We start from the raw sequence: 26,378 nt of genomic DNA on the forward strand, positions 1-26,378 counted from the left end.
TCTGTTTTTTAATCAAACCTCAAAACACACTTTTATTCCTCGGCTCTTGGCTCAGCATGAGAGTTGACTATTTTAATCCTTTTTCCTTTCCTATTGGTCTTAACGCTCTTATTTATTCACAATAATTGTTGCTTCCCACTATATGCTCTATAGAGTGTGATGTGATGTGTGATGATTGAAATGTAATATTTGTCTGTAATAGAGACTGTTAATATCCACCAATCAGAGCTGACTAAAACTACCCGCCCCTTTACAAATGCACAATAAGCTCATCCAGTGTCCTCTGGCTCACCTTTGTGTCTGTCCATCTTACTACTGTTGGCGATGAAAGACATCTCCTCAGGCCAGCTCATGTCTTTGTTCCTGACTGTGGAGGAAGACGAAGACATTTCGGTGGTTAAACCAGTTCACTCGCACTTTCATGTGCCATTATTTAGAATGAGCTGTTACACAACACTGTTATGAGAGTGAAGAGAGTCATTGGGAGATGTCTCAGACCTTCAATCACTAGCTGCTGCTCATCATAGATCTTCAGGCTTTCCAGTGTGTGATCTTCATCGTCCAGGAGGGTGAGGTAGTTCTGCAGGACAAAGAGAGGCTTAAAAAACCCTGAGTAGTAACTTTGGATTTATTACGACTCTGTTGTTCTTTCTTCTGCATCAGTTCAGGTGTCGGGTCCCTAGTAATCCCCCCGTTCCTTCCACACTTTGTGTGAGAGGTGTTTTCTGTGCTTAGTTCTACCTGGCCCCTGGTTCGCTGGTTGATTTAACACAAAACCAATTTAGGAATATGCATCATATAAGCACACAATAGAGATAATGAAGGTCTTGGAACTAGATTCTGACACAGGTCCCCTTTTCAAGATGGGGCCTCAAGATTAGGGAATAAAAATAAAAGTATTTTTCAACCTGGACCCTATTTTCCCATGTTTTTGAGTCTAAGGGCTCTTTCACCAGCTATAGCCCGTTTAGCTAGTCTGAATCAGAATGAAATTGCTAACTTTTGGTTTGTTTTCAATTTAGTCTGGTTCGGTTTCACAGTGCACAAATTAAAGCGGACCAACAAAAAAAAAGAAGAGCTGAGGGACGTGTATGAAGGAATGAATTCATCTTTCCACTTCTATGCAGACTTTGAAATATTGCTGTTGAAGTTTTTTCACAGTGACTCGGCACTGATCTTCTGTGAGCACGAATCCCTTCTCCTCCAGTTTATCTCCAATGTTGTCAAGCAACCATCAGCCAATCCGAGACCACCTCTCACAAGTGGTCCCGAACCGGTTGTTTTGGTCCACACCAGAGTACGATTACTGCGTTCACAACTGCCCAAACAGACCAGAGTTGGTTTAAAATGACTAATGAGGAAAACAATTTCTGAAATTGGTCCAGTATTGAGGGAGGACGCTGTAACCGCCAGCCGCTAAACGAGCTGTAATTTAATCACCGTCAATGTACGTCCACTAAAAGTGTTTGTTTTTGCCACGACAGGCTCTGGTTGTTATTATAAGTGTCTGATATTATGGAAAGAGTCTCGCTCAAGGAGAAGTCTCCTTCTGAACTCTGGCGAGGTGACGTGTTGCCGGAAGACAATGGTGGAATAGTGGAATACATCCATGATGGAAACGTGAGTGTTTGTTGTGTTGGAGTACAGAAAGCGTAGCTTAGTATTAACTGGCTGAATATTTAGATGATTTCCATAATGTGGATGAGGTCTTTGAATTTCGATGGCCGCCTTTATTTATTTGAGCCAGAGTATATACGGATATTCAGAATTCACAACGAGGCTTCTCCGAGGGAGACGCGCAATAACAAACAGACCGGATCAAGAGAAATGTATGTAAAATGTATTGATTGAGGTTGGCCATGTGTCATACAGCATTGAGAGCCTTAGCTGGATGATCAACTGAGCGAAGCAGGCAACTGTCCCAAGGCCCTGATCTCCAGAGGCCCCTGAGGGCCCAGGTTCACAGCTTGTATATCAGCTTTAGGTCATTTGATTAAGAAGTATATTATCAACAGTGTACATTTACATTACTGCGTGATCTTATGGTCCTGTGTAAAAATCTAGTTTTAATAGCTTAATTATCTTAGTTTATAATGTGCTCACATGGTTCATTTCATTTCAAAATAAAAGTTGTGACATACAGAAAACCTCCTGCCAACATTATCCACTGCCTTCATCCTTATGAAGAATTGTGTCATATACTGGCTGACCATTATCTGATACATCATAAAAGCCAAATGTCTCAAAGTAACGGCGGCTCTTTCTGACAGCTTTGCGGCCCACCTCACTGTTGTAGAGCCAGAGTCTCATGTCCTCCTCCTTGATGCGGAGTCTCTGGGACAGGTAGAGGTGGATGTCCTTGATGGTGGCCATGCGGCTGAAGCAGCCTGTGTAGGCCAACACCCTCTTCAGAGGAGCGTTAGGGGATGGCACGTTACCTGCTAAGGTGCACAAAGAGGACAGGAACATTCACAAACTGACCCAAACACACAATCAGAGCACACATTTGGTGTGTTCATTTGACTTTTTTTCTTAGTTGGAAGGGCTTGAACAGTGATTTAAAACTCAACTGAAATACAGTATTGGCTACGCACAAGCTCACAGATGCAAAACAAACCGATCGATTCCAACAACAGCATTCTGGTGACTGAGGATTAGTTGTAAGGAAGCAGCAAGAAAGGGCTTTTTTGTCAATCAGTGCAGACTTGATTGGTCAATCAACTTAGTGGATTTAGTGGACTCAGATTGGATTAAATCAAATACAAACCAATCAATATCAGTCCTGTTTATTAAAAAATATAAATATACACATTTAAAAGCTTTACTTAACTGATATTGATTTATTAATAAAAACTAGTGATTTTAATAATCAGATTTTTCAATTTACACAGCTTTGCTTTTCAATTCTACCACTAAATGAACCATCCTCTACACTTGTTCCAGTGCTCTCTGGCCTCAGGGCTGTTATGAAGACATTATGCAGAATATGATGCATAATTAGATCAAGTTGAGATATTTAGCCACATGCCTGAGAGAGGGTCTCAATGCCCAGCAATGACTGCTCAGACAGATTAGGAGTCATGATGGAAGCCAAAGCTCCACTGTGGCCTGAAACCCGATCTGTTGACGTGATTTGGACCAGCGCTCTCATGCCGAGTGCTGATGCCTGATTACCGCGTACATCTCCACTTTATGCTGCTTTCTTTTGGCAGGGTGACATTTTCAGTTTCATACTTGTCCATTATATCCATTTAGACATCATGCAAAGAGATAAACACTGTTTGATACCAACTAACTGCTATGTAATACTGCCTGTGTCATATCTCTATAACTTCTGCATCATCAAGAGGTACTGTAGCACACACATTGCTGTTTTATAAATCTTTCAATAACCTCTCTTTTGGTGAGAGTGCAGCCCCCGTAAGGAGGCATATTGGATGAGTAGGGATGTCCTGATTTTTTAGCCCCCGATCCCAATCCCTGTCCTTTAATATTGAGTATCTGACGAAACCGAAAGTGTCACACATTGAAAAAAGAGGGTTCAATGTTAATGTTTTGTTTTTTTCCTGTGGTCAATTTTTACTTGCTCCTATACAAATTGTTTTATTTATTAGCGGTCATCAAATAACAGCAAAGATCAGAGTTAATTGTTGTGTTTTGGGGGGGCGGCTGTGGCTCAGAGGTAGAGCGGGTCGTTCACTAATCAGAAGATCAATGTAGTGTAAAGCACTTTGAGTGGTCAGAAGACTAGGAAGGAGCAATATAAATGCAAGTTCATTTACCATTTACCATAATCTTTATTCAAGTTTCGCCCATATCCTCTGACACCACCCAACGGCATTTTCTTGCGAATGCCCGATCAGTACTGAGCATGTGCAACTCTCAACAGAGATGAGAGAGGGAAACTCACTCCTTAGCTACTTCCATCATCAGCTTCAGAAAAAAAAAACATCTCCATCCAAATACTGGAGGTTCTGGTTCAAAAATATTTAGTTTATAAGCTTAAAATTATGGATATGATAAATGAGAATGGAGAACGCACTCCTGAAACTGACGTGATGTGATCAGCTAGAGAGACATATCTCTAAAGGAACACTCGGTACGCTCGCGGTTGTACAGTGGTGTTACAGAGTGGAGGGTCTTCCCTCACAAATGATCTCTGGGTGAGTACAGAAACCGGCTGCAGAGGGCACACAAAGGTGATTTTGGCCTGTTATCGAGTTACCCACAGAATAAGCGTTAATTAGTGACAGCTGATATGACCTGCCACCGTGTGAAAGCACTGGTCAGCGCCGGCTAAAAATGAGAAGCTGCTACCTGAATGTTTTGGTACACTGACCTTTGCTAAGGATAATTAGCGTCTAAGCTTAGTGTCAAGCTCACTATCTAAACCCATACTTTTTCACTTTCACACACTCCAATTTTCACTTGCACATGCAGTGAAATGCTGCACTGTAGAGCCTGGCTGTGGTACGGTAAAGGAGAGCAGCAAAGAAAGGATCAGGACCCGATACTGATCCTGAGACAGCTCTACTTTTTACTACCGGTAAACAATCGACTTTGTTGGAATTCTTACATTAGTAAAGCTTCCTGTTTTACATATCTCTGAAGGACAAGTGATATAATTGAACTGATATAAATGTATCAGGGTAGATATATTTTGGTGATTTCTATAGCATCTGTTGAACTTTGAATTGACAGCACTGTCCCACTGGTATTAAGGGAACCTTATCTTTGCAAGGCGGTGGTCATGCTGGACCACAGTTATGACTTTTCTTCCTGCTGTGATGATGTAAAAGGAGGCCAGTAAGTGAATTTTAGTTTTGTTTGCTTTTCTCAATTATGTTGATTTCTTTTCCTGAATTTCTTTTTTATGTGTTGTCATTTTTTTTAACAGACCAGAAAGTCCTGAGTGGAGGAATACAGAAGGATTAGACTGAGACAGATTTTCAGGTGTTCAGAAAGCCAAACGAGTGATTTTCCAAATTTTGCCAAATCCTAATGGGAGAGTACAGAAATGCCTGACATTATTATCATGTCCCAATGTGCCAAATAGTTTCCCTTTCAACAATTTAAGGGCTGCTATGATTTGTTATGTTTGTTAGGATTTAGAATACTAATAATGCACATGAGTGTGGAGCACTAGAACGAGTGTCGTCAAAACTAATACTTGAATAGCAAAGTCTGTGAAGATCGAAAAAGGTTTGAATTATGCAACTTTTAGAGTGATCAGCAGTCTCTCCCCTTCATGGGCCATTGGTTCATTCCACTGCCCACTCCAGAGAACTGCCAGGGCTGGATCAGTCCACTCCAGGAGGATTAAAAGAGGGGGGGATGCGGGGTAGCTCAATGAAGCATTTGTCGACGGCTTGCTCTGGTCTTGCTGCAGGCTTACGTTACCTCTTGGTGGGGGTAAATACGGTGGGAACATTCGCAGGCTGGTCATACCCATATTGACCCAGATGTTGGACTGGGGGGAGCGCGTGGCCGGCTGCTGGCGGAGGAAGAGGAGGTAGCGCGGGAAGAGCTCCAGCTCTGCTTGGCCTGTTTTGCTCTCCAGGATAACCTGTAAGGGGTGGAAAGGAACCAGAGATTATCTTAAGGTCACTTTTACTCCTGTAGTTCAGTGCACTTGGTCAAAACCGGATAAAAAAGATGATACGTTATTGCCTTTTAGTTATGATCCATTATGAGTTCACACAGACTTTATACAAATGAACAGGAATGGGAAGTGAGTGGTGAAGCAAAAGAGAGCGAGAACGATAGCAAATGGCGAAAAATGGCGGTGCAACATGGTGGACTCCGTGGAGAGGACCCGCTAAGGCATTCTAAGGTAACAAAAACCCAACGATTCTTATTTTCAGGTGATTATACACTAAAGAAATCATACTTATTTTATATTATATTACATTTCTGCCAATAGATCCCTTTAATTGTCACACACGGGTCCTTTAAAAGTATATTGTGATGTTAACGTCACAGTGACAGTGAAGTTCATCAGCTGTTGAGTGGGTGTGTACTGTATTACAGACTGTATTCACTCACCGGTCGCGGTAGGCTGAGGTTGGCACCATACCAATGGTAGAGTGCCCTCCACACCGGCTCTGGCACCGTCTCAAAGTCTCTGCCAGGCACCAGCTGCAAGGAGCGCTTCAGCCTGCCACCCTCCATGGTTAACGTAGGGGCCTGCAGGGGCACAGCACATACACAGCATTTAAATACGTGCACAAAAGACCCTATTCTGCCTACTTGGATTACAGATAATAGACGGAGACAGTATCCTAATGCTATGCACAGGCTGGCAGCCTGCTATCAGTACAGCATCATGTAGAGATAAGACAAAAGAAGCACCATCTGGCCTGCCAGCGAGGAGTGCCTCCTAATTAGGAATCTCAGATAATTTCTTCAAAGTCAAACCAAAGAAAAAGCTGGAGAAATATTCTCCTCACAGTTTTCTGATGTAACCGCCAGGTTGTCAAGAAACTGAAATATCTTTTCATCCGCAAAGAATTACACAAACTGCTCCAAACACGACACAAAACGATTCTTTTTACAGACTGAAAATGTGTAGTGTAGGCTGAAGCCACAGCTTATAACACCCACAAAATTCTATTTTTGATTGTTTATTTAAATCTATTCATACAATTATTTTTAAACTTTTCTTTATTCACAAAGCGTCCGACACATTATGAGCTCCATAATTGTGCCCCTTTAACTGAACTACAACGTTTTTATACATCAACTCTTTGTTTCGTAAATATGCACATGTCAATCAAATCATATTAGTTTTCTCTCATTTTAAAGACACATTTTGGGAAATACACTTATTTGCTTTCTCTCTGGGAGTGAGATGAGAAAATTAATATCACTCTCATGTCTGTATGTATATAAAGCTGGAGACAGGGCAAGCTTAGTTTAGCATAGCATAAAGACTGGAGGCAGGAGGGAATAGTTAGTCTGTCCAGAGTTAAAAAATACACTTACCAACAACCCTAAGCGGTCTTATTTACACAATGTAAAGTACCTGAGGCTGAGCACAGGTTTAGGTTTTGGTCTCTGCTTCAAGAGGCTGCACACAATCACTGCATTGTTCCACAAGACACAGTTGACTACATATAAAACCATAAACCATAACCTCACCAGATGTTTCCCATGTTTCCAGTCTTTAAGTGATCTGACTCAAGCTCTGCACTTACTGATTATTTTTCAAACTGCTGAGCTATTACTTTAAAGAATGTTTGGATACACTGATTTGTACTGTTTGAGACTATTTTATTTAATAGAGACGGCATTAGTTATTTTTTCAGAACTAGTTTTGTTTACAATTCTTTTATTAATTTCAATTATATCTTACATAAATATATATACACACAACTCTTGTGTGTTTGCACCTGACCTGCATCCAATTACACTTTCAGCCTGATGTAACCTGGCTCACTGGATACAAAATACAGTTTGGGAGCTCCGTGTAACGGTGACCAAATTGAGACTGGGGGTTTAAACGTTTTTAAATGTGACCGCCTATATACTCTAAATAAAACTGGACGGTCTGCTTTTGTCTGCACTTTCACAGACGTCAACAGACTTTGTACTGCTCATAAACAAAATGAACCGAGCAGCGATCACACATGCACACATCCTTGCCTTCATGGGGTCGGTATTGACCAGAGGCTGGTTGTCGATGGCTCCAGGTCTTTGTGCTGCCAGCTGGGAGGGGAGGTGGCCGTTGGCTCCAGAAAAACACTGATTGTTGTTGTCCGATACGTTGTGCTGACGAGCAAAACAGCTCTCTGTAGCAGAGGGAGCTACCTGGGGGCTCAGAGCTGCGAGAGGGAGCGACCAGGCCACACGCACAGGGAGGGAAAAAACAGAAATCACACAGAAACACAAACACAAAGCATTAAAATTCACTCTGACATCAGAAATGTGATGTTTTATCAAGTGAACTCATTTGTTTTCCATGAGTTTGGACATTGTAAAGATGCAAGTATAAATGATGAATAGTTCACCAATGAAAAGTGAGAACAAAATGTTTTATCAGAATGTATCCTAAATAAAAAATTAAATACACTTGATGATAAATTTCTCTAATGTACAACTGAATGATGGTCCACAGTCAATGATTCTATCCATGGAGCTCAAGTAAAGCTACTACGATGAACTTTTATTGTGTGTTGATTTTGGCGATCCCTGTGGACAAAAGCTGTACTATAATGGCTCACATGGTAAATTCAGCATAATGTAGATTTCCATCAGTACAACAACAGTGATACTCATCAATGTGCAGCTCTGAATTTTTCTTTTAATCCGGGCAGTGTTTGTGGAAAGAAGCTTTTGAATGCAAGACCGAATTAAACCATTTAAGAGTTATTTTTCTTAAACATACAGTACACCAGAGTAAGCAGTCAGAGTAATTGCTGTATTTTTGTTTTTACATGCCATCTACGGTTCTGTGAAGTGTGTCGACTGACCGGTCTCTGTAGCCTCCGAGGCGCTGGAGATAGCATCAGGTGACCTCTCCTCAGTGGGGCTGACCGCACTGAAGGTTCCCAGTCCTCCGAGTCTGTCCGGTGGGGTTGACTCTATAGCGGCTGTGACCATCGGAGTTCTCAATGAGCTCAGGATGGACGGCTGCTCCACCACGATGCCCTTATGCTCCTGAACAGAGAGACAACAGCAGGGATTAATGTGATTAATGTGGTGTTTGTGGTTAATGTGGTTTTGCTTTTGCTTTTGTGTCACTGCTACCCAGTGTGATATCATTGTGCAGGACGCAGTGAAAACCCGGTCGATGTACTGTATGTATTATCCAAAACACTGGATTGTAAATTATTAGAATAATACAGCCTGGTTCCAGACCTCGAAAATCGCTGGCACCATCTCTCTCAGATTGTTTTAGTGATTCCAGTAGGTCTACTGTTGTGCTCACTGACAGCTGTTTTTGTAATCAGATACTACGCACTCCTAAATTGTCCTTTACAACAATACACAGCATGTTAGGCAACACTTGCTATGATATTATTAAATTATTATTAAACCATTTATAGCACGCACTGAAGAACTTGTTGCTTCAATTGACTACATTTACCATCAACACTGATTGGACATCCACATACAGTAAAAGGTGGTGAATTTATCCTTTAAGTACAATACCTGATCAAAAAGGTTATGTAGTATCACTATCAGTGCATATATACACATTTTGCCTGCTTTGAGTTGACTTACATATTTAACGTAGTCCTTCCACTGCTGCCACCACAGCATGGAGATGAGGAACCAGTTCTGACCTTGCTGCAGCCCATGTCTGCTCTCCCTCTCTAACCAACCCCTACACACAAACAAGACAATGGAAAATATACTCATTATATTCCTCAAAGTGGTTTACAACGAACATGACAGATAAAGAGGACAGGTACGTACCTGATGATTTGTCCCTCCTCCTCAGGACTACCAGGCCGGAGCCCCAGGACTATGTGGCAGACCTGGACCAAGACAAAGCACGTGGAAAACGATGATGAAGAAATACCGCATTTCAATTTCAACACCGATACGAGTGGTACAACTACTGTACAGTATGTGGGTGTACTGACCTGGAAAAGCAGGTTTAAGAACTCATTGGCCAAAGCACTCTTCACGCTCCAGATCTGGTAGTCTTCCAGGGTCAGGTGACCCAGCTGGTGAGGAAGTCAAAAATACAAAGGTCAGCATACTCACATTCACTGTTCTCAAAATATACACTGCTTTGAGACCTTGAAAGGTGGAAGACAATCTATTCATCTACTATGGTCATTGTGGGTGAAAATAGCTTAGAGGTAAGCAAGGTGACTAGGAGGTTGCTCTGGGTGTACTGGGCAGCTCCCAGTGACAGCGTGTGGAACTATATGAATGTGAAGCTGGAGTTGAGTGTAAAGTGGTGTTGACTTTCTCTGAAACAAGGTTATAAAATCTAATTATATGATGGGGTAGAATGCAAAGGATTAACTTCCTGACAGCTACATTAATTATGATTCTGTCACCAAGATTTGTTTCTCACCTTGGTTGTGTCATGCATTTTCAGGATGCCCTCTACAATGTCTGACACGCTACTGTGCAGCTCCTGCAAGGAAATAAAATCTATTAGCATGAAGTAGCAAACACCAAGCACATCATCCTAAGATAGTGCTGTGAAAAAAGATCCCAACAGTCCCGGGGGTAAAAATGTGAATTGAGTAATTAGTAAGATTCTGGGATTATCATCGATATCTGTCTGTTTAAAATGCCATAAATTAGAGATCCTCCGATCAATCGGCCACCAGTCAAAACCGGCCAGTTGTCAGCTGATCGGACATGAGGGGTGCCGGTCGATCAGTCTCATATATCCGATTATTTGCCGGATAAATTTATACACATGCTGCATGATGGTTTTACTCTGGCACATGTCACAGCCAGTAACATAATGTCACAGCCAGTAACGTAACGTCACAGCTAGCAATGTGAACTTACAGGGAGTGTGTCTGTGCGATTGTCCTTCCACACCTCCAGCAAGGCCACCACCATTTCATGGAGTTCATCTCGAGACAGAACCCCGTCGCGGTCCACATCAAACACTTTGAAGCAAACTGGCAGTGAAAGAGAACGAGGTAATGGTGAAATACAAATTTGGTTATGAAGCACAATACTGCCCAGAAACCCAACACCATTTAGTCTACTTGCAGGAAATCCAATTCTGACAGTACAAATGTAATTTCAAGCTCCAATGAACAACAATGATTGTGCACTAATGAGCTCCAGCACAAATCAACATTTTCCCCAAAAACAGTTTTTGCTTTTCAACTTTCAAATTCCAGATAACAGCAGCTACAAAAAGCTACAATAGACTGCACTTCTTATGATGAATAAGGCTTTGCATGATATATTACGTGAAGTGTCTGGGATTTATTAATCTGTAACTGCTTACATTTCTGCCTTTCAGCAACGGGCCCTCTGCAGCAAGCAGAGAGTCCACAAGAAATCTCCTTAAAGTCGATGTGATTGTCCCGATTCTCATCGAAGGCGTGAAACAAGCCTGGAAAACAAGATCAATAACACACATCATATTTATACAAAGCAAGCTTTTAAAGAGGGTTGTATTCACCGGTGAGGGAATGGATTTAAAAGCCTTAAGACCTACATATGATCTAATTCATAGATTTACCTGTATGCACTTGACACCCCCCCCATGAGACATATGAAAAATACAGGTACATATTGTTCTTACCTTCACTCAGTGAGGCATGGATGGGAGGTGAGACCAGTGGGACAAAGGTTTCCAAGTCAAAGCGGCCGGTTCTGGACTGGGCTTTCAGTAGCCAGTAGCGCTTCTCCAAGTCTATAATGTCTGACTCCTCCACTGCAGGTTAGGAAACAGGAAGCCAAAGTCAAAAACACAAGCAGTGCAACACTGTTCAGAGGGACCAGTTTTCTCTGAGTTTTGTAGTGTTGTTCAGTTAAACCACTGGAATCATTACTTAAGCTTAAAGATATGTTTAGCTTTAGGTTTGTACTGCAAGTGAATGTGGCCGACTGACACTCTCTGGTGTTTATACCAATTAAGAACAGTCGCTTCTCGTCATATCAGATATCAACATCCTTTTATTCATTAAACTATGTTCCGTTTTCTTTCTTGTACATGATCATGAAAAAGAGCAACCTAGCTTCCTAAACTGGGTAAGGGATACAGAGAAACCTGGTTAACACAGCTGGAAAATCCTGATTCCTTGGCTATTTACATGTAAATGGATTCTAATGGCGTTTTTAGATGAATGTGTAAGACAAAACCTCCCCATGACAAAAGTGAGTAGATGACAACAAAACTGTGTTTTTGTAGATTACAGCCCACTTGTAATGCACTGCAGAAGGATTCATGTTTTGTTTTTGTAATGATTATGTACTGAGCTGGGTCACACAGATATTGAAAAGATGCAGCTTTGTATATTGTACACTGCTGTAGTCTAATTTTTGAAACACTTTCTAAAAAAAAAGAAGTTCAGTTCTCTTTTTAAAGAAGAATTTGAACGTGTAATGACAGTTGTCAGGGCAAACCAATGATCTGTTGATCTTTATAACTAACAACTCTCTAACAATGGCATGTTTAAATCGAAAATCAAAAACCGTGAGTTTAAAATTGAAAGTCAAATCAAATTGTGGAGTTGGAGATTCGTGTCACCCCTACTTCATAATGATAATTTTCAGCGAGTGGCTTTGGAGGGAGGCCTGAAGGGCCGGACTGTCAGTGTTGCCAACTTTCTCTCTAGATTTAGGGACTTTTGGAGCTGGTGCTGCTAGCTACAGAGTTGACAACACTGAGCTGGGTCTTTACGTTGGATCATTTTTAAACTCTAGCGTACTCTTGATAGTTTCTCAACATTACCAACCCTAGCTTTAACATGATAGTGGTCATGATATCACAGCAAACCCAGTTACGAACTGGCCACTGGGTGGAATGGTATTTGATTCAACTTGTAAAAAAGTGATAGACATCAGATAAATATAGCATATGAAGCCCTGCCAGGGTCAATGAACCAGCCTACCCCTTTCAACATGCTAATCCACAGCTTAAGGTAATAGGATTCAGCAGCTAGTCAGCCAAATGGAGCCAAAACATATGATAGGTGTCAAAGCACAGACACATAAATCAGATTGCAGTCAATTCCTGGCAGAAATTGGACAGTGGCTTTCCAGTCAGGCTATTAAAACAATTTCCTGAAAGCTTGTTTTTAGGGAGCTGTTGGTCACAGTTCCAGTCAGATTGGATGATGATAGTTGTGGTCGACTGCTGGTGAAGCAGCACACGGCAGAATGGACCATCTGTGTCCCTCTCACATCCAGGTTCTGTTTCCCTGTAGTCCAGAGATGAACATCAGGACAGTTGACCTTGGACCTGACTCAGAAGCACTCAAATCACCTTTTTACTGTTCAACTCTGCTTCCTGACTCAGACGTTTCATCTTAAAACAGACTAAAAGGGAGCAAGAAATCAATGATTTAGAACGTGAACGGGGACTATATGGAGAATGGCATGGAGGAAATAATATGAGGCTGATAAATTATTAAGGACTATATATGGACTAAGGCATGAAGCGAGCACTAGAGATTCATGACTACCTTTCTGTCTCAAAGCTGAATTGGACCCCCCTCAACACAAACAGGGAAGATCACTTCCTATGCAATAATCATAAAACGAGCACACGCTCACCCACGCACTGTGGTCCTGAACAACAAAGCTAAGCTACTAAAAAGCAGATTTATCAAGCTCTGAATATCAGAGAATGGTAGGGAACAATAGCATAGCTTTATTAATACATCAGTGATGAGTCCTGGTAGGCAAGGAGGAAAATAAATACTTGTGTTCATCATGCTGAACATTCCTCACGACAGCTGTGCTACCGTCTGACTGCTAATCTATAAAACTCATTACCCGGACTATGGATCGCCTCCTTCACATCTCACATCCATCTCAGGGTCGCTCCCTGCTTCTACAAACATCAGGTGCTAGTCTTTGTTGGATTTCAAATCTTTGTAATGATGGCAGAATTTGAGTTAAGGTAGTTTATTCTGGCAAATGCTAAAGGGTCTTAAATGCATTAGTGGTAAATGAGTCTATAGACATTGCATTCCTGCCACCCTTAAGATACAGAAGACCACCAGACTGTGTTTGACTCTGCACCCACAGGTCTATGAGGAAACAATGCCATTGAAATGTTTCAATACTAGTGTTGATACGATAAGGTGACAAATCTGTCACAAATCTGTGTACAAATCTCCACAAGACATTTGCTTTTTATACAATTTCAACACATCTTGGTTGTTACCAAAACGTTTTGCGGTTTGATATCCAGCTCTATTCACAAGTCTAGCAATGAAAAATATACATTAATATGCATTCCTCTTTAAACCAATGACAAAACTAATCAGAAGAAATGGCCTTTAATGTCTATTCATGTCAACCAACAACCAAAACAGACCTCAAATGAAGCGTTCCAATAATGGCTGTTCCAGAAATGATCATAAACAACAGTCACAAGGTTATCCACATTAAAGAACAGTCAGTGTTTTGCTTCTGTCTCTACGGCAGGTGCCTCGTCTGGCCCGATACCCACCTAGAGGTGCGACTCTCTCCGAGTGACAGCAGAGATACCATACCATTATCCAGGGAACATCCTAAGAGAGGTGCTGCCACAGCCAGCGTGTACCATAGCAAAGTCCCCGTGATAACAGCTCACAGAAACTACGGCATCCTGTCCCGAAGGCTGTTATTCCCACAGACTTCTACTCTCATAAATAGTGTGTGACAGTGTCGGAGGCTAGCAAGTTAGCAAAGGATTCAAGATCTGTCAGGAGTCAAGCTTTATTTTTTTGTTCTTGAAAGAGTTAAGAACCAGGAGTGTGTCAGTCACTCTCTTTCCCCAGCACACACACACCCACACAGTTAAGAGGATAAGGTGGGAGCAGGCAGATTAAAGGCAGCGTCCAGGTTCTCTGGACAAGACAGGTTCTTTCCAGCCCTCTGTCCTTAATTGACAAGATAAAGCCTGGCTAAATTTACTTGGTCTGCAATTTTAAAGCGTGGTATCACTGGATATGTTTTTTCATTTTACATTTACCTTCTTTAAAATATGTATGGCACAAAAAAATGTAAGAATTTCTTCAGTAAATTGTCTCACAAAGACGTTAATGTCGAGACGTACCACAACACAACTTCTTGGACTTTCAAATCTACACGTCTTGCATACTGTACATACAAAAGTCAAGCAAAAAGGGGAAGACTGCGCAAGACACGATTCACATATATAATTTCTGAACTGAAAAAACATCTAAAAACATGTTGTTGCTGGAGCTGGGTATTCTTGAATTTTTTCTACTGATACTGTAACAAGACGCAAAGACTAACTTTTTCTCTCCCGATACTAAATTGGATACCGCAACTTTGCCAATAGCATGAACCTGATAATAGCGCTCTCTATTCACGAAATTTAAAATCTGTATACCTCACTGTGTGGAACTCACTGGAATCATTTTGATGTTACGTAACATGAAGTCATAGATTGCTGCGGCACTAAAAGCTAAGTCGGTGGCCCGTTGGCGCTATAGGCTACGCATGGCCGTAATCAACAGAGTAGAAGAAGTAGAGGTTACGAGCCGGAAACAAAAACAAGAACACCTTCGCCATCTAACCATCGATAGAGAAAAATGGAGAGGTCTTCAGGAATTTGTTTCAATTGGGCAAGTTTTGATTGTTCTTTCATTTATTAGTGACTGGCCACTATCTGAAGATTGGCTTTTATTCAGGAATGCATAGGTATCATATAAAAGCATTTAACAAGAGACTAAATGGCCACCAACTAAACTTGTTCTGGGCAGGTTATAAATATCAGTCTGAACATCAACAAGTAAACACATGTACGTATGTCGACATGCAACATATACAAACACATTGATTCATTGAGTGTTTTTGAGACTTACAGTGTGTGACGCCAGCCAGGGTCTGGTAGAAGGTGGGCGTGTCGCTGTCATCTGTGAGCGTGACGCACACTCCACCAGACAGAAGCCATCTGGATAAGGTGAAGGACTCTTTGTTCTGCAGGAGCCAGTTCCTGAAACGCTCATAGTTCACCTTGTCACCCTGCCACGACACACAAACAAATAAATCAGGCTGGTAGTCTGTCAAAAGATGAAGAAGATGTTCTGCATCCGTCTGTGACCCTAGTGGATGTGCTCCTAAATGCTCATTAGCCAGGAACAGGCTTTTTTAATGATGATGGGACCAGTGATAAGATGATTAGTAGAAAAATCTTGAGAGGTAGACATCTCAAAACCAGGCCAAATAAAACCAAAGCTGTCCATATGGGGACAAGGGATGAGAGAATGCATCTAACATTACATATTAATTAGGGAGATCCCGAGCCAATCGTAAGGATCAGTATCGGCCGATCCTGGCAAATTTTAATGGTCACATATCATGCTTATTTTTAGGTTCATACATGTATTTAAATTTTCTCCTAGAACATATTTACATGAAGTGATGGTCAAAAAAATATCTTTATTCTTCTCATACTGTCTGCCTGCATATGCCTGTATTCACCCTCTGTCTAAAACATCAATAAATCGCCGTCTACACAGCGTTAATGCCTGTCAGCTTTACTTTGATAACCTACGTCACTGTTTTTTGAAGTGGCTGAGTGGGCGTGAACAGAACACGGATGGACGTGCCCTTTAAAAGAGACTTTTGACTTTTATGGTTGTAAATGTTCATATGTATATCCACGTGGTGACAGGCAGGCTGTGGTGTTTGCTGACCTCACTGAAGCACCTCTTGAGAGAGGCCGGGACTTCGCCATCCAGGACCTGCAGAACTGCTTCTATATCGTCCCTGGCAGCATATCCACCCAGATCGCTGGCAAACAGGCTGAAGAGGTCTGTGAGACAGACACGCACACACACAGACACAGAGTTTCAGAAGAGTTCAGCTTTATCACAGGAAGGCAGGCCCTTTCACGTAGCAGCAGTAAGGACGATAGAAGCTACAATGTCAATAACGTCCTGATGGATTAGCCTGCCTGCAACACATCAAGCACAGCACTCAGAATGAATGAGGAAGAGACGGAGACGGAGACAGAGACAGAGAGAGAGAGAGAGAGAGAGAGAGAGAGAGAGAGAGAGAGAGAGAGAGAGAGAGAGAGAGAGAGAGAGAGAGAGAGAGAGAGAGACAGAGACAAAGAGGCTAAAAAAAAACAGCAGGAAAGAAGAAAGATGGAATATCACTTTAATACCATCAGTCTTGTTGAGAAAATAAGTAATTCACCAAGGAAGGAACATTTTGTCAGCGGTGTGTCCTTGCTTTCGGGTCAATTCAAACACCAGTGAAGTTATGTCTACCTCAAACATAGGTAGGTCCATCTTCACTCTTCTATAACAAGGTTTAAGTCAGACAAAAGACATAGTATATACAATCAGAGCACACATTGCTATTTGAAAGGTAGATTCAGCAAATTGGAGAAGCGGACGTTTCTGCTGAGGAAACGGATCTGATGTATGTGGTCGTTGGCCGTTAGACCCTCTGCCTCCACCGTCTACCAATTCTCTGTCCCATCAACAACCCACTTTGACTGCAAATGCACCGATAACCTATTTAACCGACTACCATCTACTGTAGGTAATACACGGACTATGGATAACTATCTCATACAATCCCACTTCAAAATATATGAACTATCCCTTTAATGAACACTTGCACTAAATATACAGTAGAGCTGACTCATTCTGCAGTTGTAAAGCTTTAGAACATGTATGATGTTTTAAATGCTCTGAGTAAGACTAACTATTTGCTGTAAACCAGTTCTCTGGAGATGATATGATATATGATATTTGCAGTTTATGGCTGACTTTTTTCAAGACATTTCCGAGATTGTTGTTGGTTGGAAACATCTACACACTGTGACAGATTTGACATTTAACAGAAGAGCATTAACACAGTTAACTCATCAGAAACAACTTACACTTAGCCTTCTCCTCATCGCGTCCTCTGGTCAGAAGCACCAGACCCACGATCAGATTGTTGAAGTGCAGTCCTTTAGACGAGCCTCCAAATGAAGTGTAGATCACCTAAAACCCCAAAAATACACAACAACTTCAGAAATCACCTCATGTTCACACCGTCTTCAACATGATGGACAAGTTAGCAGAAGTTCATTCATTTACAATAGCACTGACAACAGGGAAATGTGTGAATGAGCGACATGCCTGTCGGCTAAGAACAGATTTTACCATCAGCTGTCACCAGTGAGTCTGTTTACAGCATTTTATCATTTCCACATTAATGTAATTGTGTTTCACAGACAATAAAATAGACTGATACAACATAATTAACACCTGGAAAATCTATGCATTTCATTGTGTCACTCCTTGATGCAGCATTTGCAGTTGAAATCTAATGTAGTGTAGAAAATATTCATTTCTTACAGGTAAAAATACAGGATGGGACAACTGTATCTGTAACTGGCTTCAAAAACTGCAAAAATTAAAAATTATTTCTAACAGCCTTCAAAAATCCAAATCAACTCAGGTCTTTTCTTGCGAGTTAGAGATCCATCCTAGGGGGGGCGCTCTAGTCATTTTGCAAAGCTGCACTCAGAGCGTGAAGGAGAGTGTTACAGAGCAGTGTGTGCAGATGCATGAAGTTCACTTATATGTCTGTGAGCTAGTGGCGAGGTGACTGTGCAGTCAGTGAGCTAATGAGGTCTATGCATGTCAGTGGGTCATGCAAAGCAGAGGAGCTTCCCTCGTGGTTTAAAAAAAAAAAGAAGGGAAATCATGCGTCATACTACGCAAGTTCTACCAGCAAACTTCCTCCATCTGCTGCAATCTTATCACAAAAAAATACTTCTCATTATTCAGTACAATAAGGAAGAATATAGAACCGTTGTCGGTTGGTGTTTGTAAAGAGAGAGAGAGCAGTGATGGTGGAGCGAGCTATAGAGTGAATCAAGAGAGGGAGCGGCGTTAGTGAGAATAAAGCAGTGAGTCAGAGATATAAAACGTAATTGTTTTATTGTTTCACAGCGATTACTTCTAAAGCTCAAATAAAAACGAACACAACTGCACACAACCCTGCTGGAAGGTACAGAGTTTCCGGATTTTGAACGAATGTAGCCGAAGGGCAGGCTTCATCCTGTCCTCTCTGTGTGTGGCTCAGTCAAGGGGGGGGGCACTGTCTGGAGCACCTGTACATAAGTACATATGAACACACAACCTGTTCTCATCCGTGAAATACGGCCGCTTTCTATCTGACGGAGCTAAATGGGGACTTGTGCCTCGGTATCAGAAGCCAGGGGGGCGTTACCAACCGGTGGTATTTGACGACCTGAATGGGGGCTGCACACCTTGCGTGCCGTTATTGCCTGGAGGGTTACACCACCACGTGGGGCTGAAAGGCTGTTTGTTGAAGCCCAGAAACGTGCCAAACACAGCAACATAAGAAGAAAAGAGAAAATCCAGGCAGAGGGCTGCAGGGTCTCTGCAGATACAGACACCACCACACACTGCTAGAGGGTCAGAAGTGATGATTGAGAGGGATGATTTTTATATATTTGTATCAGTCTATACATTGTTTTTTAGGACATTCTTGTCAACTCTTTCAACTGGTGCACCAGCAATTCAGGCAACAACTACAAGTAACGCTGCCTCACTTGATAAGATCAGTTGTTAAAAGTCTGCTAATGACAACATTATATGACTTACTTATTTTTTTACAAAGACCCAGGCAGTCACTTCATGATCTGCTGGTGCAACAATTCAAGATCACAACTACAATGGAGCTACACAATCTCTCCTGTCCTTCCCTCTGAATAGGACAATTTGCTGCCGAGGCCTACAGTATGTTCTGTATTACGATTTAAGTGATATGATGTCATGTGACAAAACGGGAAATGCTATTGTACATATGTAAGCAAGAGCTGAATCAAAGCAGTATGTTTTTGTGTTTCATGTAACAGGGTTTCCAACAGTGAGTGTGTTTTTGCTTTATGGAATCTATATGACCAAAACACGCCTGACCGTGAGGTGGCACTGAGCTCCATCACCTGAAAGCACGTCCTTTGAAGGTAAAACACCATGTGTGTAATCATTTTAAACTCAGCTAATGGCATCACAGCCATATCTGAGCAGTCTCCTGTTTGCAGATTCTATATTTATCCAATACATGAAAGCATTATGTATGCTGTCTGTATGATGTTGAGGATCACTAAACAACAAACAATCAAATGATTTTATAATAAATAAAGGAAGAATGTGTTTAAACAGGAAGATAGACTTGATTTATGAAGTGTTACTGAGATTTCTGAACATTAAAAACAACATGTCTGTCTGTGTCGTGACTGACTGACTGATGAGGCTCAGGCTTTCTTTGAACTGTCAGTATGCAGCAGCCATGTTTCTGTTTGAAGAGACCAGCAGTAATGTTAGATCTGGACCGCTGTCACCGCAGTAACTGCTGCCATGGTGACAAAAGAAAAGAGGAAGCAGAGATGCTGAGAGAAAGGAGAAAGGAGAAAGAAGACACATGCTTTAGTGTTCAAAGGTAAAGCGATTAGGGGTGTAAGAAAATATCGAAAATATCGAAAAAGCCCAGTCTGCTCTGATTGGCTTGAGAGAAAAATAGGGTGCGCCTTTGCAAAGGTAGTTCTCAAGCTGTGGGCGGTATATTCTAATGAGCCTGCATGTGACATAGGAAGGGGAGTCACATCTGAATGGCTTGTTGAATCACATGTTTTCTGATTCTACAATTTCATTTAGCAGTCCAAAGTGACGTACATCTGAGAGTTCATACAACACAAGCAAGGATCTAGATAGGAGGGAACAACGTGAGTAAGAGCCAACAACGGCTTCAAGTCCGATCGGACACAGGTGTCACAGGCAGTGCACAGAGGCAACGCACAGGGTGGATAGATGAATATCACCATGAATATCTTAATCAACATCAGCAACATCCTCAATATCGTTATCAACATCATCAATAGCATCAATGTCAATAGGTGCGGAGGTGTTCATGAAAGAGCTGGGTCTGGGTTTGGGTCTGAGCTAGGCAGCCCACAAATAACTGACTTCTTTCACAGTTTGTGGGTTGGTAGGCACTCCAGATACCCAGATGTATGTACACAAGCACTGAAAGGGGAGTTTTTAATGATATACCCACTTTAGGTCTGGCAGCATATAGGGGAGGGACAGGATGACACTGTGTGTCAATGTATGCTGAATAACTGTAAGGAGCCCTGGTTGCATCATCATCTGCAGCCACAGTGAACTCATGCTGACTGTGTAAGTTTGATGGGTTAGCAGAAGTAACCAACAAGAGCTATAGGGTTTCCCAGTGTATTACAGCAGAGATGCACTGCCATGCCTAAAATCCAACTGGCCTCCACAAAAGTCAGAAGACATTATTACACTTTTATGAAATATAACATTAAAAAAGGGAAAAAAGAATAGAGGTGCTGAATCATAGAGCAGAGGGGAGAGGGGGGGGGGGGGGGATGTATATGAAACCTGCCTTGGCAGAGGTCTGCGCTCTCTGAGTGCACTTCTAGTTTAGGATAATTAGCATTGTCAATCTGTGTATCTTGCCAATCTCAGCGTCTGAACTCAAAAACATTTGCCAGTGCACACAAATTATTTTTCACTTGCATATGCAGCAAAATGCTCACACTGTCAAGCCTGGCTCTGATAAAGAAGAACAGTGCTGCAACACACATCAGGCTGAAGTGGACATTACAACATGCCTGGTTGGTATTGGGACATCTCTATTAGTAAGGCTCAGGACGTGACAATGATTGATCTACGTGCATGTCAAACAATGTGTTTTATCTTGTGTCCTGCATTCAACTTTTGCCAGCCCAAATCAATGTCAGATCAAGAAGGAATTTTCAATCAATACTACAAAAAGGTCCAAAACTATAAAAAAAACAAAAAACCAATTTCAATCATTTTCACGGATCACATTCTTAGCCCTTCATGTCTACAACAAAATTCAATACTGGTATAAATGGGTTGGTATAATACTGGATAAATCAGAATAAATGCTAATTAAATAGTCCATCTTGCCTTGTTGCCCAACAGGCAACAACAGCTGTCAGTGTGTCAGTGTGCTGACTTGACTATGACTAGACCCAAAACTGCATGTGATTAATATAAAGTGGGCAAATCTATAAACCATTTTCATTTACATATATCTACAGGTCAGAGGTCAAGGGACCCCTTTGTAAATGGCCATGCCAGTTTTTTCTCACCAAAGTTTGGAGCCTTATTTAGTCTCTTTCGCAACTAGTATGACATGGTTGGTACCAATGGATGCCTTGGGTTTTATAGCTTCATAGGATACCAGTATCTGCACTAGCACAACCTATAAATCACAAGTTGCGTTAATATGTTAAAGAAATTAGTGGCATTAAAACTAATTTGCATTAATGCGTTATTACCGCGTCAACTTTGACAGTCCTACAATAAATTAATTATATCTATGATATCAGTACTAATTGATGCATACTATTTTGTAGACCAGTTTACAAGGACCTAGATTCAGTCCAAGGCATAGTGGGTTATCCCTATACTGCCATCCTCCATAACTGATGACTCACTGGTTTACGATTGGTTTAAGATTGATCCCTTGCTGTCTAATGTCCGGTCCCCATCATGGTCTTTAAAGTTAACAGGAAATATGTAACATATATGAAGTAATGATGCTTTATTTTCATGGGACCTTCCAGCCCTGCAGTGGTATGCAGAGCTGGACTTTGTGCTGGGTAAGTCCCTGATCAGACAGGTACTTTTCCACTCTCTCAGGGCCTAAGACTACCAAAGGAAGACTGCAGCTAAAAACAGAGGTATTAATATTAAGGGTCCACCTACTGTACCTGTGGTAGCTGGATCCCTTCTTTGGATATATAGCATTTAATTAGGAGTGGAGGACACAGGAGCGCTCCAGACAAAAAAAAGTCTGTTGTGACTCCAGTTATCTCTATACAGTATCCTCTGCTAGGAACTTAGCTGTAATGCTATCCAGGCCGATATTGATCGCTATGTCCCACAACAAACTCAACGAAAGTCTTCTCCAATTTGTCTAAAGTTAAAGGTTACTTTCTGGCACAAAAAAACTCTTTTTGGACTTGTACTTCCTCAGATATATTTCTCACCTCCTTTCTACAGGATCAGCCATCTGTATCTCAGGGGATACTGGATGCTCCACTAGGACTGACTTCACCCGACCTATTTTTGGTGGCTACCTGGACAGCATTCAGCATTTCACTGTAACTATCACTTCCAGTAACCACTGTGGTTAATGGTACATAGTGAGTGACATTACTGTGGCTTACCTCTGCAACTTTATGGGGAACTCCATCTCCCAGCACTTCCCTGTAGAAGCACTGCTGGGTCATGTAATAGGTGAGGCCGCTGGTTCTCTTGAAGGCATCTTTCAGCCGCTTCAATTCCACATCAGTGACTAGAGAGAGAAAGACAGGAAAAGAAAAGTGATTTAAGCAGACTTGGTATGCTTTGGTGCTTCATTTAAACTCTCTGCTAACAGAACCTACGGTAAGTACAGAAAAAATCAAACAACAGTGTATGTCATAATGTAACTTTAACTTCAGCCAAGTTTCACTATTTTCTACCGCATATAGATTTGGGTTATCCTGAGTAACCAGGACGTTGTTTTTGGAGAGATTGAGCTGTTGAGTTCAAATTAGGGATGTCAACGGTTAACCATTAATCAGTTAACCGCGAGAACATTTTTGACCGGTTACGCATGTCGGCCTATGGGTTAATGTACGGCCTATATGTTAATTTAACATGTTCAGACAGAACGCACCGCAGCCAATTTACAGCACAAAACAGACAAAGTGGATGGATATAGTGCTTTGATTTCGATTTTTCATTGGTCGCACCGGTCCGCCTGACATGTAGCAGCCCCGGTAAGATGCCGCATCCTGATCAGATGCGCCAGATTTATTTCACAAGTGGGGAGAGCAAAAAGTGTGTGTGTGTGTGTGTGTGTGTGTGTGTTTTACTGTACATTTAATAACACAAGACAACTTTACTGCTAATTTCTTCTCTGCTCTGATGATCAGCAAACAGCTGATCTGCTCTCATATCGCCCACCCCTAGGTCACAGAGCGTACCGAAAGGATGTTGCGGACCGAACCAAACGTCCTCTATTGTTACACCCATAGTAGGTATACTGACACGGTAAACTCAGTATTGATGCGTCCAGGGGACCCACACTATTTCTTCCCTGATAATGCTACATTGTGAACAACAAATCTGTGTTGAAATCGGCAGGATGAGAGCTAGTTAACGGGAGGTGCCATTGATTTACATTACGATACGTTCAGGCACTATTCACTAAAGATGAGTATTGGGTGAAGGTAAACTCTAACGTTATCATGATGCGTTCAAATGTAATCTTGTGAAAGGAATTTTTCGGTGAGGAACTTGAATAAATCCAGTTGTTTGAAGGGGATGTTTTATGACCTGTTTAACTTCCTAACAAAAAACAATATGCAAATGGTACTAAAGGAGTGGATGTTGAAGTACATGGGATTTACTGTTTTACTTTTGGTTTGTACCTTGGTATCGCATTGGTAGAGAATCATGGAATTTCACTGGTATTGGTATCAACCACAAAATTTCTGGTATGGTGGTGACATCCCTAGTGTAGGCCTATGGGAACTGAAAAAACGCTTAAAATGAGCATAGAGTGGGTCTGTACTTTTTAATTCACGGAGACCCAACATTCCCCCATGAGCAACAGTGGCAAGAAAAAAAACTCCCCTTTAACAGGAAGAAATCTGAGATAGAGAGAGAGAGCGAGAGAGAGCGACAGTGCTGTTCTGCTCACAGACTCAGAGGAGTTTAGGGTCTTCCCGTGTGATAACTTGTGTTTGTACAGAGCTGAAACCATCAGCAGCATCAGCACACGCACACATACACACACATCCTATTGTCCTCTGCTTCCACTTCAGGTCAAAGCGATGTAACAGTGTGTTGTGATTCTACGAGTCCCAGCGGCAACAATTACCTTGCTTGCTCTGCTGCTGCAATGAAACAAATGCAGCTATATTGTCACTACATCCAGATCCAACACTGATGGACTTTTCTAGATACAGCTGCACGCCACGCTATGTGCTGTTGGTTGAACTGGACCATCGCCACTCAGGGCCAGTAGAGATGTGGAGACACTAGTGCTGAAGCCACTAGAACTTGATAAATCAACAGGTCCACTCACCTAACAATTATATGAATATATAAAATATATTATATATAAAAATATAGCATGTAGTATGCTAACAGAAGCAAAATCTACAGTATGCCAAAAATACCCACATGTCGAACTGATTTGGAAAAAATATCCAGTATGCATCGAACCAGCCTACCTCACCTACTGTATCCCACAATGCAAAGCGCTGGAACAGTACAGGTCTATGGCTCACAACAACAGCAGACAAAAACGTCAATTGTTTTTTTACATTTCTCATGTGCTATTTCATCACTAAATTCACTTCACTGAGAAGGCACTAATCTTGTCGGTTAACTGTTAATGAGTGTCAGCTATTGGTCAGAAAAAAAATTCCAAATTAGCATCCCTAACCACACGTTATGAATAATTAACAAGTAGAGAAAGGAGTGAACAAAAGAAACCTTTGCGCTCTCCCAGATGACCGGCGGGAACGTCGGGGTGCACACAGACACGACAGGGATCCCTGTCACACTTTTTAAATGGACTTAATGAACTGACAAAGTACATGGAGTCAGATTCAAGCACAACAATCGTAACAGCTTTTGACCTATTAATCAGAGAATATACCCACACTGACGAGCAGACTTGTTGATTTGCATTAATAGGTTATATGCATGGCCTTATACAGATCACTTATAAGATCGCTTCCTGATCAGCAGATGGATTTATAAGTAGTTTAGCTTTTGATTTAATGCTAAAATCACATATCTGCTGTCATTAAATCCTGTGGTTGGTTTGTTTGCTTTAGCAATGTAACATAAATCCACTCATTGACAAACATCTCTGACTACAACTGACATGATTTCTTCTCTTTAAAAGTTGCATCATCAGCAGTGCTGGAAAGGTTAGTATTATGATGTCTGCTGCAAGGTTTTACCCATAGAAATAAAATAGGAGTAGAAGGGTCACGGAACTGTTTGCTGTGATAATTTGACTAGTACAAACGTACATGGCGATTGTTGTTAGTTGTTACGGTGACAACGGAATCCACATTAACTTTTCCCATCCACGCCTTCGCCCAATGTCACCTGGGATCGGCTGATTTTGTTATCAGCAATGTTAGAACAGCTTACTGGTAAACATAACAATAAGTTACTTTACACTTATTACATGCCATTAAAAACTGTTCGTGTGTGTGTGTGTGTGTGTGTGTGTGTGTGTTATGTATTTATCAAAATATATAAAGCATGTATTGCCAGAAAACTATTTGGTTAAAGTAAATACTGTTGGATACTGTTTTGTTAAATTTAACTTGTGATCTCCCCCTTTTTGCACGCAAGATTAAAACTGTTCCAACAGAAACCACTAATGAATATAAACAAGAAGGTTTTAATGCAGACATATACTGCAAGGACTACAAGAATCATCATATTGGTGTGACAGCATGCATCAAAGGGTTAAATCGGGCATTTATGAAGTGCTGAGAGGATATTTGAAAATATCGCAATATATATCGTGTATCGCGATATTGCCAAAAAATATCGCAATATTATTCTGAGGCCATATCGCCCAGCCTTAGACCGTACTACTCCTATATTCTATTTCTATGGTTTTACCACCACTTTTGTTCTTTCTCTCAT

The 26,378-nt window shown here is 41.4% G+C and overlaps 2 protein-coding genes across 3 annotated transcripts in view; both read right to left on the bottom strand.

The window, feature by feature from the left end:
* Positions 1-26,378, bottom strand: part of LOC141770481 (tyrosine kinase receptor Cad96Ca) — a 159,481-nt gene that overhangs the window by 24,608 nt on the left and 108,495 nt on the right. The gene's annotated exons all lie outside the window — the stretch shown is intronic.
* Positions 1-26,378, bottom strand: part of usp32 (ubiquitin specific peptidase 32) — a 52,651-nt gene that overhangs the window by 12,079 nt on the left and 14,194 nt on the right. The window contains exons 2-19 of one of the 2 annotated variants that reach the window (XM_074640005.1): positions 22,877-23,004; positions 17,513-17,618; positions 16,314-16,432; positions 15,480-15,639; positions 11,237-11,368; positions 10,937-11,044; positions 10,483-10,598; positions 10,034-10,096; positions 9,591-9,674; positions 9,421-9,482; positions 9,226-9,328; positions 8,472-8,658; positions 7,645-7,823; positions 6,046-6,186; positions 5,449-5,566; positions 2,284-2,441; positions 499-580; positions 293-367 (exon numbers count right to left, since the gene is read on the bottom strand). In XM_074640005.1, coding sequence (XP_074496106.1) covers positions 293-367; positions 499-580; positions 2,284-2,441; positions 5,449-5,566; positions 6,046-6,186; positions 7,645-7,823; positions 8,472-8,658; positions 9,226-9,328; positions 9,421-9,482; positions 9,591-9,674; positions 10,034-10,096; positions 10,483-10,598; positions 10,937-11,044; positions 11,237-11,368; positions 15,480-15,639; positions 16,314-16,432; positions 17,513-17,618; positions 22,877-23,004 — 2,121 coding nt within the window. Of the gene's footprint in view, positions 1-292; positions 368-498; positions 581-2,283; positions 2,442-5,400; positions 5,567-6,045; positions 6,187-7,644; positions 7,824-8,471; positions 8,659-9,225; positions 9,329-9,420; positions 9,483-9,590; positions 9,675-10,033; positions 10,097-10,482; positions 10,599-10,936; positions 11,045-11,236; positions 11,369-15,479; positions 15,640-16,313; positions 16,433-17,512; positions 17,619-22,876; positions 23,005-26,378 lie in introns of both variants that reach the window. The other variant, XM_074640004.1, reaches the window with a different exon arrangement.

This window comes from Sebastes fasciatus, chromosome 7, assembly GCF_043250625.1.
Source record: "Sebastes fasciatus isolate fSebFas1 chromosome 7, fSebFas1.pri, whole genome shotgun sequence".
Classification (NCBI taxonomy): domain Eukaryota; kingdom Metazoa; phylum Chordata; class Actinopteri; order Perciformes; family Sebastidae; genus Sebastes; species Sebastes fasciatus.